Raw genomic sequence first — 18860 nt, 5'->3', positions numbered from 1 at the left:
TGAATGACGAGGATACCTGTCAGTGTGTCCACCGACTGAGCCTCAACACGTTTGGTGACCCTTAGTCTGAGGAGCCGTTCCTCCAGTCACAAAGCATAATGGCCGACCCATCGCATACAGCCCTGGATGTCCTACTTTACCATCAGCTCAACACAGCCCTCTGTGCTTGCACAGCAATTTCCTGAATCCCCTCCAACACTGCATGCTCCGGACAACATACTCACAAACTCGTCCTCATGAAGACTTATCTCGCGGCTCTATGCCAAGAGGCAAGGGAGGGTCCCTGAGACAGTTCCGGGACACAACTTGCCCAATCTCTTAGGATCAATTGTGCAATTTTTTTTTTTTTTTTTTTTTTTTTTAAATTTTTATTGAGCAATAATTCGGTTACAAGCACGGGCCTACAACCACCAGGGCCGGCCGCTAGGTACAGAATGAAATATACATTTATCAAGGCTGCAGTCAAGTCCCGGGGCGCAGCCCTTTAGTGGCTCCGGATAGTTCTAAAGGAACAGGAGACTTAAGTCCAACAGACACAAAAACTAAAAGAGAAACAAAAGGCGAGGCATAAGGGCAAACAGTGCGGGTCAGGCTTCCTCCGGGGAACTCCAGTGCAGACCATTAAGCAGTCGGCAAAAGGAAGGAGTACCGGGAGGCTGGGGACGGGGGGGGGGGGGTCAAGGAAGATGAACGTCCATATGTAGTTATTACAAAAGGTGCCAGGAACCATCAAGGGTCAGGGGGACATGGCGATATCGGTGTCCACCAGGGGGGGCGTACAAATACCCCCGCGATACGCATTCCATTGCCCCCAGATTCTACCCCATGCCCCCGGCTTACCACGGGCCACATACACAGTCTTCTCCCTGAACATACACCAGTCCATATTCTCCTTCCATATTGACACGGTGGGCGGCCGTTGGGCGCCCCAAAGCTGCGCTATATCTCTCTTGGCAATCATGTTCCCCAGGGCCGCCCACCGAGTCTGAGCCGCGCTGTAATCATTGGGCTCCCACACATTCAAGACACAGCGACGCACCTCCGGCAGCAGCACAACCCCAGTGACCTGTCCCATAATCGTATGGACCCGGCGCCAGTAGTCCGCCACCTCGCGGCACTCCCACAGGATATGGAGAAAGGTGGCGCTGAGCCCACAACCCCGCCTACAGAGCCAGTCGTCGGAAAATCCCATCGAGACCAAGCGAGGACCCGTCACATACACCCGGTGAAGAATCTTGAGCTGTACCAACCGGAGACGGGCTGGAATGGCGACCTCCTTGGGGGACGACAGTGCAGACTGCCAGTCCTCGTCGTCCAATTCCACCCCATCCCCCGTCCAAGCCTCCCGGAGGCGCACAAAGAGGTCAGCCCGATGATTAATCAGTTTTTTATAAGTTAAAGAAATGGTACTGTCAGGGACATGTCCGTCAAGTATGCGGTCCTCGAGGGGCGAGGAAACCGGGATCTTGGTCCCCTCCCCAAAGACCGAGAGCAGGGCGTGTCGAACCTGGGCATAGCGGAAGAACTCCCTGTCCGTAAGCTCGTATTCGGCCTGGAGCGCCGCGAAAGTCTTAACCGTGCCCTTATGCCACAGGTCTCCCACTTTGCTGATACCAATCGTATCCCACTGGTCAAACCCCTTCGTAGTCCAGAGGCTGCCCAGGCGGTCGGAGGCAAACAAAGGAGTAGCACATGTTAGTCGCTCACTCCAGCCCGTGGCCGCAGTGGCAGCCCTCCAGGTCCGCACCGCAATCTTAGTAGGACCCGTAAGGGTCCGGCCAGCCGAGCGGGAGTAAAGTGCCCTGTTATAGTTCCCGCCGGGAAGCAGGAACTTGTCCATCTCATACGTCGGATTCAAGCCAGGCGCATACGTGGCATGGTTAATGGCCGATAGCTGCGAGGCCCAATAGTACCTGCGAATGTCAGGAAGCGCGATGCCCCCGTCGTACCAGGGGAGAGTAAGCTTAGCAAGAGCAATACGCGCCCGCCCGTCCCACACCACTCTCCTCTGCAGGCTCTCCACCTCCCGAAAGTAAGCCACCGGGATAACGTCGAAGGAGTTCTGGAGTGCATAGAGGAACCTGGGAAGGGACATCATTTTGAACAGCGCGGCCCGACCCAGCGGGGACAGGGGCAGCCTGCACCACCGGGCCGTGTCCTCCCGCAATCGCCGGAGTGGACGCAGGAGATTCTGCTCATAGCGAGCCACCGGGTCCAGCGAAACGTATATCCCCAGGTACTTAAAGCCGCTCAGAGATATTTGGATCGGAAGCCGAGGCGGAAGGAGAGGAGGACCACCAGAGATGGGATAGACGCAGGATTTAGACCAATTGATCGTGAGACCCGAATTGTTCCCAAATGAAGTCAGAACGTCAAAGAGGACGTTGAGCGACTGCCGCGGTGAGGTGAGATACAGGAGAATATCGTCCGCATACAGCGAGACCCGATCTTCGAAGCCCGGGGCCCACCGGATCCCCCTAAGCGAGGGCTCCCAGCGGAGCCAAGCAGCGAGTGGCTCCAGGGCGAGAGCAAAGAGCAAAGGGGACAACGGGCACCCCTGCCTCGTGCCCCTGCCGAGGGCGAAGGGCCGAGAGACGCGCCCATTCACCACCACCTGAGCCATGGGTCCCGTGTAAAGAAGCTTCACCCAGCCAATAAATCCTTCCCCAAAGCCAAATTTAGCCAAGACAGCCCAGAGGAATGGCCACTCGATGGTGTCAAAAGCCATCGTGGCATCCAAAGAAACCAGCACGGCCGGTTCGGAGAGGAGCTCCGCCCTGGCCAGGGCGCCGTGAAGACGCCGCAAGTTAAGAGCGGTGTTGCGGTGCGGGATGAAGCCGCATTGGTCCGGATGAATAAGATCGCACACGACGCTCAACAAACGATTGGCAAGGACTTTCGCCAGGATTTTAGGCTCTGCATTTAGCAGTGAAATAGGCCGGTAGGAAGTACAGCGGTCTCGCGGCTTGCCCTCCTTGGGGATCACGACTATCGTGGCCAAACGCTGGTCAGCCGGAAGGGAACCCGCCGCGAGAGACTCACGGAACATGCGACTGAGGAAGGGCGCAAGCTTATCAGGGCGCAATTTATATAGCTCAATGGGCAGCCCGTTGGGACCCATAGCCTTGCCCGAGCGAAGGGAGCGGATCGCGGTCGCTATTTCATCCGCCGACAAGGGGGCGTCCAGCCGCTCACGGTCCTCAACGGACAGGCCGGGCAAGGCAATATCCCTCAGTAGAAGGCGAGAGTCGTCCTCATCTCTGTCAGTCACTGGGGAGTACACAGCCCGGAGGTGGTCGGCGAAACATTCCACAATCTCATCCGGCTCAGTCACACACACACCTTCCGCAGCACGCAACTCCGGGACCACACGATTCACTCTAATTGTGCAATTGTTGTGCTCAGGCTGGTACCCTTTCGCCCAACAATAGGTGTAGATTAATTCATTTTAACTTCCTCCCCAGGACATACTGAACTCCCATCCAAATGTACAGGATGGAACTCGTGGAGAATTTAAAAGGTCTGCCATGTGAAGTGCCTACTGCCACTTTCTTACACCAGATGTTTACAGAATTATGGGCTTCTTTACGGGTCACTGCCCATAGCAGATGCCCCAGACGGCCCTGCCAGGATACATGAAAGAGGTCCCTCTTAGTGGCCAGACGACTGACTGCATGCTGCACCTCCTGGCTAAACGTAGGGGAGGGGGCATACACTGGGGTAGACCGCCCGGTCCCAAATCAAAAGAAGGTTACAGAATGTGACATATAGCCAGGAGCAATTTGCTGTCTATTGGGAGATCCTCCTGGCACAATCTCTGCCTAAAAATATTTGGGCCCTGCTGATCACCTATATTGCTATGCAGACCGAGACTGAGATACTAGAAGCGGTGCATGACCTGAAGGGACCTGAAGCCCCCCCCCCCCCCCAACCAAACTAGTCCCCAACTACATGCACCACTGACAACAGCTGAGGAGCCTGAACCATCTAAGGACACTCCAAATGAGGGTGACTCCTCGAGTGAAGTTCTGTGGGGGAGTATATGTCTACTGCTGTATTTAATGCTGTATACCGTACACCTGTATTTTATGAATATATTTATATACGCCTTTCGGTGTCTGGCACTTACCTTCGGTAACGATGTATCTGTAAGAAACATTAGTTAGTTAGATTCCTCACCTTAGAATATCCCAAGGCGTGAGGCTGGATCCGGAATTTTTTTCTAGCAATACCCCTTGCGCGTCGTTGGGCGTCATCTGCGGCTCCGCGTCCGTCGTTGGCGTCGTGTGCCGGAATGACGTCGGAGTACTTAGACGCCGCCCTCGCGCGCTGACGTCAGTTCTTGTACATAGCTTTCCGCACCAGGAATGCAGAGCCATGCAAGAGACCGACACTGGTGCCAAAAAAGTCTAGGGCCCTGAAAAGGATAACCTTAACCCTAGATGTCGGTTCGCAGAACGGGGAGGATGGGTGGGTCGGTGAGGAATCTAACTAACTAATGTTTCTTACAGATACATCGTTACCGAAGAGAAGTAACTTGTTCATCTGAAAGAAACACGTTAGTTAGATTCCTCACCTTAGAATTGATACCCCAGCAATACCAACCCCGGTGGAGGGTCTGCGAACCAAGATCACACCAGAAAGTCCTGGAGAACAGAACGGCCAAAGAAGCCATATCTCCGGACTTGGCTGTCCAGGCAATAGTGCTTGGCAAGCATGTGCAGTGAGGCCCACGTCGCCGCCTGATAGATGTCCTGCAAGGGAACTCCCCCTCCCAGGGCACTAGTCGCCGCTGTGGCCCAGGTGGAATGGGCTCTCAGCCCAACAGGAGGGTCCTTTTTCGCCAAGCAGTAACAAACCTTTATACACAATACGACCCACCGTGGGATGGTCCGCTTGTGTACAGCCCTCCCCTTCTTAGCACCTACATATCCAACAAAAAGTTGGTCGTCCACCCAGAACTGTTTGGTGCGGTCCAAATAAAAGGACAGCGCACGTTTGGGGTCCAGATGGTGGAGCCTCTTTCGAAGGATGCGGAGGCGGAAAGAAGGTGGGCAATGTGACAGATTGCCCGATGTGAAAGGGGGTTACCACTTTTGGAAGAAAGGAAGGACGAGTCCTGAGGACAACCTTGCCTGAATGAACAGAAAGAAAAGGAGGCTTAGATGACAAAGCCTGGAGCTCACTCACCCGTCTAGCCGAGGTGATAGCTACCAGGAAAGCAGTCTTAAGAGTCAGAAGACGAAGGGGACAATTGTGAAGAGGCTCAAAGGGAGCACACAACAGAAAGGTCAAGACAAGATTCAAATCCCACTGAGGCATTACGAAGGGGACCGAAGGGGACAGGAGGGAACATGTGAGTAATGCCTTTAAGAAAACGCGAAACAACAGGAGATTTGAAAAGAGAAGGCTGATCAGGAAGCCGTAAAAAAGCAGAGATTGCAGAAAGATAACCTTTCAAGGTGCCCAGAGCAGAGCCCTGCTGGGCCAAAGAAAGAAAAAAGAGCAAAACCTCAGAAAGAGGGGCGGAAAGGGGATCCACAGCCTTTGCTGTGCACCATGCCACATATTTGTTTCACCTGCAGGCATATACCGATTTTGTGGAGGGACGCCTGGCTGCCAGAATGACGTCTCAGACTTCAGGAGGCAAGTCAAATGGCATCAACTGTCGCCGCTCAATCTCCACGCATGGAGGTGGAGGCTGGACAGGTTCGGGTGGAGGACCGTCCCCTGCTGCTGCGACAGAAGGTCCTCCTGAAGAGGCAGTCGTACCGGAGGATCGATTGACATACTGAGTAGCTCGGGATACCAGTACCTTCCTGCCCCAATCCGGAGCAACTAAGATGACTTGGGCCCGGTCGCGCCTGATCTTCTTCAGCACTCTGGGCAGAAGTGGTATAGGCGGAAAGGCGTACAACAGACCGCAACTCCACTCGCGACGAAAAGTCTCCGAGCGAATGCCGCCTTGGAAATTCCAACGCGCAGAACTGCTGACATTGCGCATTCTCTTCGGTGGCGAATAGATCTAACCAAGGCTCTCCCCACTGCAGAAAGAGACCTTGCGCCACGTCCGAGTTCAGACGCCATTCGTGGTCCATCATGCACCGGCGGCTGAGTTCGTCTGCTCTGGCGTTCAGAGAGCCCGCCAGATGTTGAACCACCAGGATGATGCCCTGGTGTTCCAGCCATGTCCAGAGGCGCAGAGCCTCCTGACAAAGGGTCCACGACCCCACCCCGCCTTGTTTGTTGCAATACCACATGGCGGTGGTGTTGTCCGTGAACACCTGCACGACACTTTCCCGGACAGAGGGAAGGAAGGCTTTCAGTGCAAGCCGGATTGCTCTCAGTTCCAAAAAGTTGATATGGGGTTGAGACTCCGCCGGAGACCAGAGGCCTCTGATCTCCGCCTCTCCCATATGGTCCCCCCCATCCCAGGAGGGACGCATCCGTCACTATTACATGCTCCGGTTGGGGTAGGGAGAGGCATCTGCCGCTGACCCAATCGCGGTCCGTGAGCCACCACTGCAACTGTTTCGCAGTGCCCTCCGAGATCAAGACATGGTCGGACAGGTTGCCTCGATGCTGGGCCCACTGAAACTTCAGGTCCCACTGCAGAGCCCGTATTCGCCACCTGGTGTAATGCACCAACAGGAGGCCATCAGCCCCAGAAGTCGCAGCACCAACCTGACCGAAACCCAGTATAGAGGCCGAAAGATGCGAATCAGAGCCTGAATATCCCGGACCCGCTGTTCCGGAGGATAGGCCCGGAACTGCGCCGAATCTAGAACCACTCCGATAAAGAGGAGCTTCCGGCAGGGACTCAGGTGCGACTTCGGCACATTGATGGAGAACCCCAGCAAATGCAGGAGGTCGGCCGTAGTCTGGAGGTGGGAGACGACTTGCTGGGGCGAGCCCGCCTTCAACAGCCAGTCGTCGAGATAGGGGAAGAATGGAACCCCTGATCTGCGCAGGTGAGCTGCGACCACCGCCATCACTTTCGTGAACACCCGAGGGGCACTGGTGAGGCCGAAGGGGAGCACGGTGAACTGAAAGTGCTCCTGGCCCACCGTGAACCGCAGGTAACGCTGGTGGGTCGGCAGGACGGGGATGTGAAAATAGGCGTCCTGCAAGTCCAACGCTACCATCCAGTCTCCAGGGTCGAGGGCAGCAAGAACCTGAGCTAAAGTGAGCATCTTCCGTTCCTTCCGGAGGAAGGCGTTGACGCTCCTGAGGTCCAAGATAGGGCATAGGCCCCCTTTGCCCTTCTTGGGAACCAGAAAGTAGCGGGAATAGCAACCACGACCTACTTCTGGACCAGGAACGCGCTCGACGGCCTCTTTTTTCCAAGAGGGCCGTAACTTCCTCCCGCAGCAGATTCAAGTGATCCCCCGACATACGATGGCACTGCGGTGGCATGGCTGGAGGGGTCGTCTCGAAGGGGAGGGAGTATCCCCTTCGGACGATTTGCAGCACCCACCTGTCCGAAGTGATGGAGCGCCAGTGGAGCAGGTGATGGCGAACTCTGCCGCCCACTGGCGTGGAATGGGCCTGAAAGCTCGGACCAGGAGGGCTTTGAGGCGGATGCTGCCAGGGTGGATGTGGACTGACCGGCACGTTGTCCTCCAGTACCGCCTCGGCGGAATCCACGTCCGCGTGCAGGTTGGTTCTGCAGCCGGTCGCTAGGCGGATATGAGGAGGCGCCCCTTCCTTGGCCACGAAAGGGACGAAAGGCGGAAGTTTGCGGCCGCGGGGCTAAGAGACCCAAGGACTTGGCCGTAGCCCGGGAGTCCTTGAAACGAGCCAGCGCACTATCTGCCTTCTCACCAAAAAGGCGAGTGCCATCAAAGGGCATATCCATGAGGGTACTCTGGACATCCCCCGAGAAAGACGTGGACCGCAGCCAGGCGTGGCGCCGGAGGGCCACCGTGGTGGAAATTGCCCTACCCCAGCGAGTCTGTGGTGTCTAGTCCACACCATATGGCATGTCGTGCTGCATCTCGCCCATCAGCAAGCGCCTGGGTGAGTCGTGTCCGGCCCTCCTCCGGGCACAGGGGCAGCACGTCCTCCACCGCATCCCACAGAGAGTGGGAGAAACGGTCCAAGAGGCAAGCGGTGTTCAAAGACCGCAGGCCCAAACTCAGGGAAGAGAACAGCTTCTTTCCGAAGTGCTCCAACCTCTTGGATTCCCGATCCGGAGGAGCGGACGGGAAGGAGGATTGGGAAGTTGAGGCCTGGATAACCAGACTCTCGGGGGTGGGGTGTTGGGACAGAAAACTGGGGTCACCTGGAACAGGGCGGTGGCGCCGGGCCACGTTCCGATCCACAGGATTAACTGTGGAGGGCTTGGACCAAGTGCCCTGCAGAACGTCTATGAGGGCCTCATTGAACTGCAGAAGAGGCTCTGTGGAGCTTGCTGACGGTTGAAGCACCTCTGTGAGGATGTTAGTCCTCACGGCTACAGCAGGCAACTCGAGCCCAAGGGCTTCGGCTGCCTTGGCAGCACCACTGAGAAAGCTGCACCTTCCTCCGAGGCCACAGTTGGAGGAGAGATGAAACCAGCGTCCGGGGAGGTGTCCAGACCACTGGCATCCCCCAGTTCGTCTGCCCAGTCCAGTGAAAGTTGGGCCTGTCTGGCCATAGGGTCCTCAGATCCCTCCCAGCCGCCCCGTCATCCGATTCCTGATAAACAGGAGGAATGATCAGAGCTGGGCGGTGTGAGAAGTTGGCCTGATGTATGATGTCACTAGTTCTAGTGTACACCCTGTATCAGTCCAAACAACCCTTATGGTGATTGGTTGTAAAGTCAACCTTATAGACCAGCTATCCTAGTGGTAGCATGGACAAGAGCAGTCTTAGGCTAAACTCTGAATGGCATGTGAAGCCAGCTGTGATACCATATATAATCCCTTGAATACCAAATGAAAGGACACCACAACAGATATATATATATAAAATAAAGTGTATTTATTCTAGTCAAACCATCAGCACTCTTTATGAGATTAGAGGTAAGTACAACACAGTCTTATTTAAGCATACATTAAGTCACACAGGTAAGTAATACAGTTAGGCCCTAGGGGCCACGCAAACCATATACTAAAGAAGTGGTATAAGGACCACTGTCACGGAAATAGGATAGGCCTAGGCCTAGGCCTAGGGAATCGCTGGGGCTACACTACACTAGCAACAGTTAGGAAGTGGGAGGCCCACGGGATTCAGGTGCAGAGTGGAAACACTCACGCGTAATGCGTAAAAGTCGATAGAATTACTAATAGTTAGAAATTAACAGTTTAAGGACACTTCTGAAGCAGCTAGAGAGTCGAGACTCGGAAACTAGACCCTAGGATAGTCACTACCCTTGTGAGCACCGAAGTACCCAAGTTAGCTAGCCCACGGACTGCGGGTGCATAGGTGTGAACTTGCGTCGGGTTTCGTCGTGGACTTCTATGGATGCCTGAAGGAAAGTTGCTGACAGGCAGTCAGTGAAGAGTGTCCGGTGGATCCCAAGGCTGGGATCAAGAAGAGAGGATACCTGCAAGCAGAAGGGACAGAGTCAAGGTCACTAGCCAGTGACCACGTGGAACCAGGAAGGAACCAGGCGATGTCGTGAAGATTGCAGGTGAAGGTGAAGCTTGTCGCTGCAGCCACGGGGACCAGGAGACGTCGAGGACGACCAGGACCAGGAGGCGAGCTGTCCCACGAAGGCTCTTGCTGTCGGCGGCGTCGAAGTCGAACTAGGACTCACCAAGCCTTGGCAAGCGGAACCCACGAAGAACGGAGGACTTGCTTCTGGTGCAGACCAGGAAGGTCTGGGGTGCTTCTCTTTTGCAGGGAAGCGGGAGCCAGTCTGGAGGAGCCAAACCAGCAGTGAAGATTTCAGGGAGCGTCGTCACAAAGGCCACTAGCCAACGGGCAAGCAACCGGACAGACGCGGCAAGCAGGAAAATGCAGAAGGGCCCCACGCAGGACTCGTGGAGTGTGGGGGGCTGATCTTCGGTGCAGATGGTGCTTGGGGTTGGGACTTCTCAATCCCCGGTGCACAACTTCGAGGGTGCCTCAGAAGCTGCGCTGGAAGATACTCGCCACTTTTCCCAGGTAGCCGGTCCCACGTCTCTCGTCGCCTCCACGGATCTCAGCTCGGCTGTGGATGTGGATCAGGGTCGGAGAAATCTGGAAGTCAAGGCTCTGGTCGGGCTCTGCAGTCGGTCCCTCGTAGAACTTCAGCAAAGCAAAGGGTAGTCTCTTGATGGTGCCTGTTTGCACAGGGTAGCCACTCCTTGGCCACAAGGGAGATTCTTCAGTCTTCTTCTTTCGTCGAATGTCGAAGGTCCAGAGTTTCTGTTCAAGTTGCAGGTTCAGGATAATCTAATCTCCTGGGGCCCAGCTACCACTCTTATCCAAATCTGGGGGGCTGGGTTACCTGCTAGGTCACGCCTTATGGGTGGGACCTGGGAGGGGGGTGGTTACACCCCCTTCCCTTTGTCCAGTTTCGCGCCAGGACTGGGGCTGGAGTGCCCCAGCACCGGTTTGAACTGGACTATGCACGGGACACCTTGTGTGCCCCAGGCATGTCTCATTCTTTTCATCCCTCCCTGCCCCAATACACTAAGGCCTGTCTGGGGTGGTGCTCGCACCTCCCAAGGCAGGAAACCTATTGTCCAAGCCTCCCTTGCCGGGATCACTCCCAGCAGCAGGAGGTCAGACTCGTGTCTGTGGCAGCAGCATCCATTTTGTGATGCTGGGGCTCTGGTTAACTTTAACCGGGTAAGTAGGTTACAACATGTCTTCTCCCTCTAGAAGGGAGGGATAATATCCTCATCCCCAGAAATGGGATGGGGGTATTATTCCAAAGTGTTAGACACCTTACACGACATGTTTTGATAAAGCCAAACCATAGTTACCATAACCGTTTAAGATTATAAGGCACTTTAAGAGTATAGGGTAGGCTATATCATAGAACAGCTATAAGGACATGGTTCCGAAAGCTGCAGACAGGCTCAGCTCATGCTAGAGCACCATCTCACATGTTACCAGGCACTCTGCCTCCAGGATTGTTAAGGCCTGCCATAGGAGTGGCTGATGGGTACACATGTGTCTATATGTAAGTTAGGTATAGGAATACTACACCTAAGCAAGGAGTGATTACACGACCTTGCCCCAGCTGAGTGATCAGCCAGTTGTGTCATAATGGAAGGCCAGGCCAGGGGTGGCATAATACATGCTGCAGCCCCTGGTAGGCCTAGGGTACACCTATGCCCTGGGTACCTAAGGTACACTGTACAGGGGCCAATAAGGTGATCCTATCCAAATGGGTTATGCACCTAAAGTACATAGTATCAATTTAGAGAGAGAACAGCAGGGCTGTGGGTCTGATTAGCAGGCCCACAGCCACATCTAAGTCGAAAACCAGTAAAGCAAAAGCAAAAAGTGGGGGTGAACATAGAAAGCAGACCCTACTCTCCTACAGGCGGTAGATAAAATGCTCATCCATCAGCGTTGGGTGCGGCGTCGCGCCGGCCCCGGACCGGGGCTAAACCGGGGAACGGCATTGTCCGGGGACGGCGCCGGATGCGGAACCGGTGTCGGCACCGGCGGAGGATGCGTCGTGAGGTCAACCGGCGCCGGCAGAGATCCAGGCCTGGATCCCTCGGGGGATCTGCGGCGTCGGGACCGAAGTCGTCGACGGCGCCGGGGACGAAGCCTCCGGCACGCGAGGTCGCCCAGTCGAGCCCGCGGGGCCCGAAGGCGCGCCGCGCCGCGCGTCGACGGCGGAGCCAGGCCCCTCATGACCGAGAGGAAAGCACTGACCTCCGCCAGAGTCGCGTCAGTCCCAGAGATCGGCGGGTATGGAGACGGACGCGGCACCTGCGGCTCTGACGGAGCCGCAGGGGTGGGACCACCCAGACCCTCGGCCGAGTCGCGCGACCAGTGAGGGGAGTCCGAAGAGCGGTGTCGCCTCTTGGACTTCTTCGAGCGCTTCGACTTACCCGTAGACTTTGAGCCCGACGAGCGATGATGGTGGCTGCGGCTCGGCGACTGGTCCTTGGACCTCCTCCTGGACCGGGACCGAGAATGGCGCGGAGCCGAGTGCCGAAGCTCGAGAAGCTTACGGGACCGCTCCCGCCTAGCTTTCGAGGTCAAGGCCTGACAATCGAGGCACGACTCCGCGTCGTGGTCGGCCCCTAGGCAGTAAAGGCACCGGCAATGGTGGTCCATCACCGACATCAGTCGATGACAGGAGTCACAGGCTTTAAACCCAGGCATCCTACCGGCACCAGAGTCGAGTTGACAGAAGACCAAAAAAGTAGTCAAAAACGTTTAGTCAAAAAGTGACTAAGGGGTAAGCTCTTCCCGGATCGGCGCTGTCTGGCGCGGAAAAAAGAAGAACTGTCGTCAGCGCGCGAGGGCGGCGTCTAAGTACTCGACGACGTCATTCCGTCGCACGACGCCAACGATGGACGCGGAGCCGCAGACGACGCCTAGCAACGCGCAAGGGGTATTGCTACAAAAATCTTTCCGGATCCAGCCTGACGCCTGGGGATATTCTAAGGTGAGGAATCTAACTAACGTGTTTCTTTCAGATACGAGTTGGCGCTTGTGCCACTGTCGTAGTGAGAAATAAATCACTTCATAACTGCACCGGAGTGCTGCAGGATCCAACTATTGCTGTTTGGAACCGTACACTTGACGTTTACCAGTGCACAACACACACAGCCCCACCCGCACTTGGGCAGCCAAGAGGGAAACTCGCCGGAACCAGCAGACTGAGTGTGTGTGTGTGTGTGTGTGTGTGTGTGTGTGTGTGTGAGAGAATCTATCTATCTATCTATATATATATATATATATATATATCATCTACTGGCGGTCGCCAGTAGATAGTTATAGTTAGGACTGTGTTTCCATAGGAAATCTCAAAATTCTATTTTGAATAACTTTGGCGCCGGTTGACGAATCTTCGCGAAATTTTCAAAACTAATGGGGCGCTCCGCTCAGCTACTACCCTGAAAGTCTCGGGGGGATTCTACAAGCGGGGGCCGAGAAAAAAGGGGTGTCCCAAAACACGTTTTCCCCATGCATTTTCCCATAGGACCTTTAGTCGAAGGTACAGCCCGAACGGCTGAACAGAATTATTTGAAATTTGGCAGAGAGGTAGTCCTCAGGTCAGGGATGTGCCTTTTGCATATATGGAGTGAATCTGTTCAGTAGTTCCTGAGAAAATTGCAGTTAAAAGCACATACATATCTATAGTCGCGCACCGTGCGCGCACCCTAACGTGCGCGAGCGTAATTCTGATTGGTTGTTACATGTCAGTCAACGTTCGAATCGGTCGAAATCAGGAAGTGTCGGCCGCCATTTTGTTTGTTTTCAGTGCGAGAGTGGAAAAGGAAGGTGGCGAACGTGAAAAGGGGGCAGGGTAGAGTTCCTGACCCCCTAGCCTTTGTCAGGGGGTCCCTGAAGGACCCCGAAGGCAGAAAAAAACATTTACATTTTTTTTTTTTTAAATCGCGGGGGTGCGCGCACCATGTGCGCACGGTGAAAAACCATTAAAAATAAAATAAAACATTTAATACGTAGTTTATTGAAAGAAAAATATTTTAAAAAACGTACAAATTCACTGAAAAAACCATAGGTTTCACACACGTTATAGTTGGGAATTAGCATTTAAAAAACCTTGCAAATTCACTTATAAAACCTTCACACATGTTATAGTTAGGTGGATATTTCACTCGTAAAAAACCAATGAAATTCCCCCGCTATAGTTAGCTCAGATAACTATAACTCACGCGACCGCCACTCTATCACAAGGATGATGTCATCAGTGATGTCAAGAGTGATGCCACTGACCATGTCATGAGTTATGTAATATGTGACGTCATGAGCAGAGGATTGCGGGCGCGCGAGTTATAGTTATCTGAACTAACTATAAGGGGGGAATTTCATTGGTTTTTTACGAGTGAAATATCCACCTAACTATAACATGTGTGAAACCTATGGTTTTATAAGTGAATATATATATATATATATATATATATATATATATATATATATATATATATATATATATATATATATATATAATCTACTGGCGGTCGCCAGTAGATAGTTATAGTTAGGACCGTGTTTCCATAGGAAATCCGCAACATTCTATTTGGAATAACTTTGGCGCCGGTCAACGAATCCTCGCAAAATTTTCAAAACTAATGGGGCGCTACGCTCCGCTCCTACCCTGAAAGTCTCGGGGGGATTCGTCAAGCGGGGGCTGAGAAAAAAGGGGGGTCCCAAAACGCGTTTTCCCCATGCATATTCCCATAGGACCTTTAGTCCGAGCTACAGCCCGAACGGCTGAACAGAATTACTTGAAATTTGGCAGAGAGGTAGTCCTCAGGTCAAGGATGTGCCTTTTGTAGGTCTGGTGTAAATCCGTTCAGTAGTTCATGAGAAAATAGCATTTAAATCAATATATATATCTGTAAGCGCGCTCCGTGCGCTTACCGTACGCCTACGGTGCCGTGCGCGAGCTCAATTCTGATTGGTGGTTACATGACTGTAAACATTCGAATCGGTCGAAATCAGGAAGTGTCGGCCGCCATTTTCTGTCTCTCGCACTGAGAAACAAAGGTGGGGAACGTGAAAAGGGGGCAACGAAGAGAGTTGCAGACCCACTAGTGTTTGTCAGGGGGTCCAAGAAGGACCCAAAAGTACGAAAAATACATTTAATAATTTTTAAAAAAAATCGCGGAGTGCGCGTACGGTAAGCTTACCGTACGCGCACGGCAAAAAAAAAAATAAAAAAAAAATAAAGAAGTAACAATCACATTTATTAAATAAATTAAAGGACCCACAAGGGAGAAAAAAACAAATGTTACTGTGTAAAAAAAGGCGAGGCGCGCACGGCATGGACTGCGCAACGTGGGCGCTCGGTGCGTGAAGCGCACCGAGCGCCCACAGCGCGCGCACGGTGCGTGAAGCGCACCGTGCGCGCAGGGTGTGCGCACAGTGAAAAACCAGAAAAAAAAATTAAAAATAAATACATAACTTAGCATTTAAAAAACCGTACAAATTCACTGAAAAAACCATAAGTTTCACACACGTTATAGTTAGGAATTATCATTTACAAAACCTTGCAAATTCACTTAAAAAACCATAGGTTTCACACATGTTATAGTTAGCTGTACATTTCACTCGTAAAAAACCAATGAAATTCCACGTTATAGTTAGATCAGGTAACTATAACTTGCGTGACCGCAATCCACAATGTGTAATTTCAGATGTCATCATTGATGTCATGAGTGATGTCACTGACCAGGTCATGAGTGATGTAATATGTGACGTCATCAGCAGTTTATTGTGGGCACGCAAGTTATAGTTACCTGATCTAACTATAACGTGGAATTTCATTGGTTTTTTACGAGTGAAATGTACAGCTAACTATAACATGTGTGAAACCTATGGTTTTTTAAGTGAATTTGCAAGGTTTTGTAAATGATGATTCCTAACTATAACGTGTGTGAAACCTATGGTTTTTTCAGTGAATATATGTATATATATATATATATATATATATATATATATTCCAGACAGTTGGATTTGCTCAGTTGACTCATGTGTCTACATAAACCTTCTTAGAAATGTCTGCCCATGTAGCATTATACGAAATGAAGAAATACATTATATAGATATGTAGGAACTTGATAATGAATATTATATGGTCTACATTTTTATTTCAAAACTATTTGGAGATCACCTTATAAAGAAGTTCTAGTTTTAAATTGTAGGAGCAATTAACAATAGAAAAATCCACAGCTGGGGCTTAAATGCACGTCAATGTACAAAAGATTACCTTTGTATATTTATACGACACATTAGATCCTCTTCTACAGCACTTGCTTATCCTTTGAATCACATTTTCTCTAAAACAAAAAGAAAGCATCCAAAATGAAAACAAACATATAATATGGTACCTCACATTATTTTATACAGAATAGTGTGTACTGTGTTTCGGTGCCCACCAGTGAACACAAAAGGAAAGATAGATAAAGGGAATTCAGAAATGGCATCAGTGTTCACTTCAAGCAAATGGAAAGAATATAACCGGAAAAGACATACATAAGTCCTTGTAATCATTGAATCAACTTGGAAAGTATGAAGAGTTAATACATTTAGCAAGACTTTATGAATGTATGTAATAACACTTTACGATGGGTGCAGGACGTAGAAAAAGTTGATGAATACAGGACTATTGTGCTAGCTCGTGATAGTCTCAATGGCACATTGAAAATGAGTAAGAGAATAAGAGGAGTGTGCAGGGGTATGAATGGGAGTATCACTGAGTGAATCTGATGGTGTTTTTGAGTGTGTATACCCAGGCAAGAGAAGAACAGCTATAAATGCTTATAGCTCTACAGAAGTGTGGGGCTAGTCATGACACGAGTATTGCAATATGAACAATTTGTGTCTTAACGTTTGGGGGTAACTCTCACAGGCTTGTCTCTAATTGATGCTCAAAAGGAACATGGACAAGTCAATCTGTACAGGTTCTTTAGGCAACTGATAACATTCATCTGAGTACATTTCTGGGACTAACCCTCGATGTTGGAATGTATTTACAATTTGTGAATCTCTCCACAACCCAAAGATGCATTTGCTGTCCCGTGTCCTACACCTCAGGCACAAACAGGACACTCATCTGGGGAGACTGATGAACTTCCTCATGGGATTTTGGTTAGAACATTAGCAAATTTTAATGCTTTCACAAAGCAGCAAATAACCTGGAATGATCTCACCCACAGTATTAAACAATATATTATTTAATTATTAACCTGGCCTTGCTATGGCATACATCGTGATCAACAAGCCTGAATCTTCTACTGTCACTCTACTTTACACTCGAAGTGGACATTTTCCCTCAGTTGAATAATCTGAAATAAACTGCAATAGTAACTGCAGAGATGGGGGCAGGGGAGTGATGGACTAGGCGAAGGCAGGTTGGTTTACAGGAGGTAGGTGGTTGTTTTGAAGGTCAGGGAAGGTGTCTATTTTGAGATACAAGACTAAATGGGTAGTGTTAGGAATGCGATTTCTGGTTGGCTAGGGCATGCGCCTAAGTCAGGCAGAAACCACCACTCTCGTCAGGGCAAGGGAGTTACATGCTGAAGATAACCCCTGCTCACCCCCTTGGTAGCTTGGCATGAGGAGTCAGGCTTATCCCGGAGGCAATGTGTAAAGTGTTTGCGCAGCACACACAGCATCGACCCAATAGGCACACCACGAAAGAAACTCCACACAAGGTTATGTAAAAATAGCCTTTGTATTACTCATAAAACACATTAGAACACATCAAATATATACACTGTGCCACCTGGCACTAAGTAATACTTCACAGGGGACTTATATACAGGACAGGGCCAAGCGGCCCACTGTCATTACCATTAGAATCACCAGTGATAGTGAAAAAAACACAACCAGTAACTACTGGTATTAGCATTGGGCATAAGCATTAGGCATAAAAACAGTATGAGTTACCAAATAAGGCAGAAACCATATTATGTAACATCACATTAGGAGTGCACTGTGAGAAGTTGGCCTGATATATGATGTCACTAATTCTAGTGTACACCCTGTATCAGTCCAAACAACCCTTATGGTGATTGGTTGTAAAGTCAACCTTATAGACCAGCTATCCTAGTGGTAGCATGGACAAGAGCAGTCTTAGGCTAAACTCTGAATGGCATGTGAAGCCAGCTGTTATACCATATGTAATCCCTTGAATACCAAATGAAAGGACACCACAACAGATATATATAAAAATAGAATGTATTTATTCTAGTCAAACCCTCAGCACTCTTTATGAGATTCGAGGTAAGTACAACACAGTCTTATTTCAGCATACATTAAGTCACACAGGTAAGTAATACAGTTAGGCCCTAGGGGCCACGCAAACCATATACTAAGTAAGTGGTATAAGAACCACTGTCACAAACACAGGATAGGCCTAGGCCTAGGGAATTGCTGGGTCTACACTATACTACCAAAGGTTAGGAAGTGGGAGGCCCACGGGATTCAGGTGCAGAGTGGAAACACTCACGCATAGTGCGTAAAAGTCGATAGCAATGCAAGTTATTAGAAATTAGCAGTTTTAGGACACCTCTGGTATAGCTAGGAAGTCGAGACTCGGAAACTAGACCCTTGGATAGTCAATACCCTTGTGATCACCGAAATGCTCAAGTTACCTAGCCCACGGGCTGCTGATGCATAGGTGTGAACTTGCGTCGGGTTTCGTCGTTGACTCCTATGGATGCCTGAAGGAAAGTTGCTGACAGGCAGTCAGTGAAGAGTGTCCGGTGGATCCCAAGGATGGGATCAAGAAGGAAGGAACCTGCAAGCAGAAGGGACAGAGTCTAGGTCACCAGCCAGGAGCCGGGAAGGAACCAGGCGATGTCTTGAAGATGCAGGTGAAGAGGTGAAGCTTGTCGCAGCAGCCACGGGTACCAGGAGGCGTCGAGGACGACCAGGACCAGGAGGTGAGCTGTCCCACGAAGGCTCTTGCTGTTGGCGGCGTCGAAGTCGAGTCAGGACCAAACAAGCCTTGGCAAGCGGAACCCACGCAGGATGGAGGACTTGCTTCTGGTGCAGACCAGGAAGGTCTGGGGTGCTTCTCTTTTACAGAGGAGCGGGTGCCAGTCTGGAGGAGCCGGACTAGCAAGTTGGAAACAAAGGTTCGTCGTCGCAGAAGTCACTAGCCAACGGGCCAGCAACCGGACAACACGTCGAGCAACTCAGGTGCAGAAGGGCCCCACGCAGAACACGTGAAGTGTGGGGAGCTGATCTTCGTTGCAGATGGTGCTCGGGATGGGGGCTTCTCA

At 51.3% G+C, this 18860-nt stretch overlaps 1 protein-coding gene across 1 annotated transcript in view; it reads right to left on the bottom strand.

Moving 5' to 3' along the window:
• The window catches only part of IGF2R (insulin like growth factor 2 receptor), a 1674612-nt gene that overhangs the window by 26848 nt on the left and 1628904 nt on the right, over nt 1–18860 (bottom strand). Inside the window, exon 47 of the mRNA XM_085611652.1 lies at nt 15839–15908. Coding sequence (XP_085467778.1) covers nt 15839–15908 — 70 coding nt within the window. The remainder of the gene's footprint in view (nt 1–15838; nt 15909–18860) is intronic.

This window comes from Triturus cristatus, chromosome 6 (assembly GCF_964204655.1).
Source record: "Triturus cristatus chromosome 6, aTriCri1.1, whole genome shotgun sequence".
Classification (NCBI taxonomy): domain Eukaryota; kingdom Metazoa; phylum Chordata; class Amphibia; order Caudata; family Salamandridae; genus Triturus; species Triturus cristatus.
The sequence above is the reverse complement of the archived record's forward strand: the minus strand, read 5'-3'. Positions and strand labels throughout refer to the sequence as shown.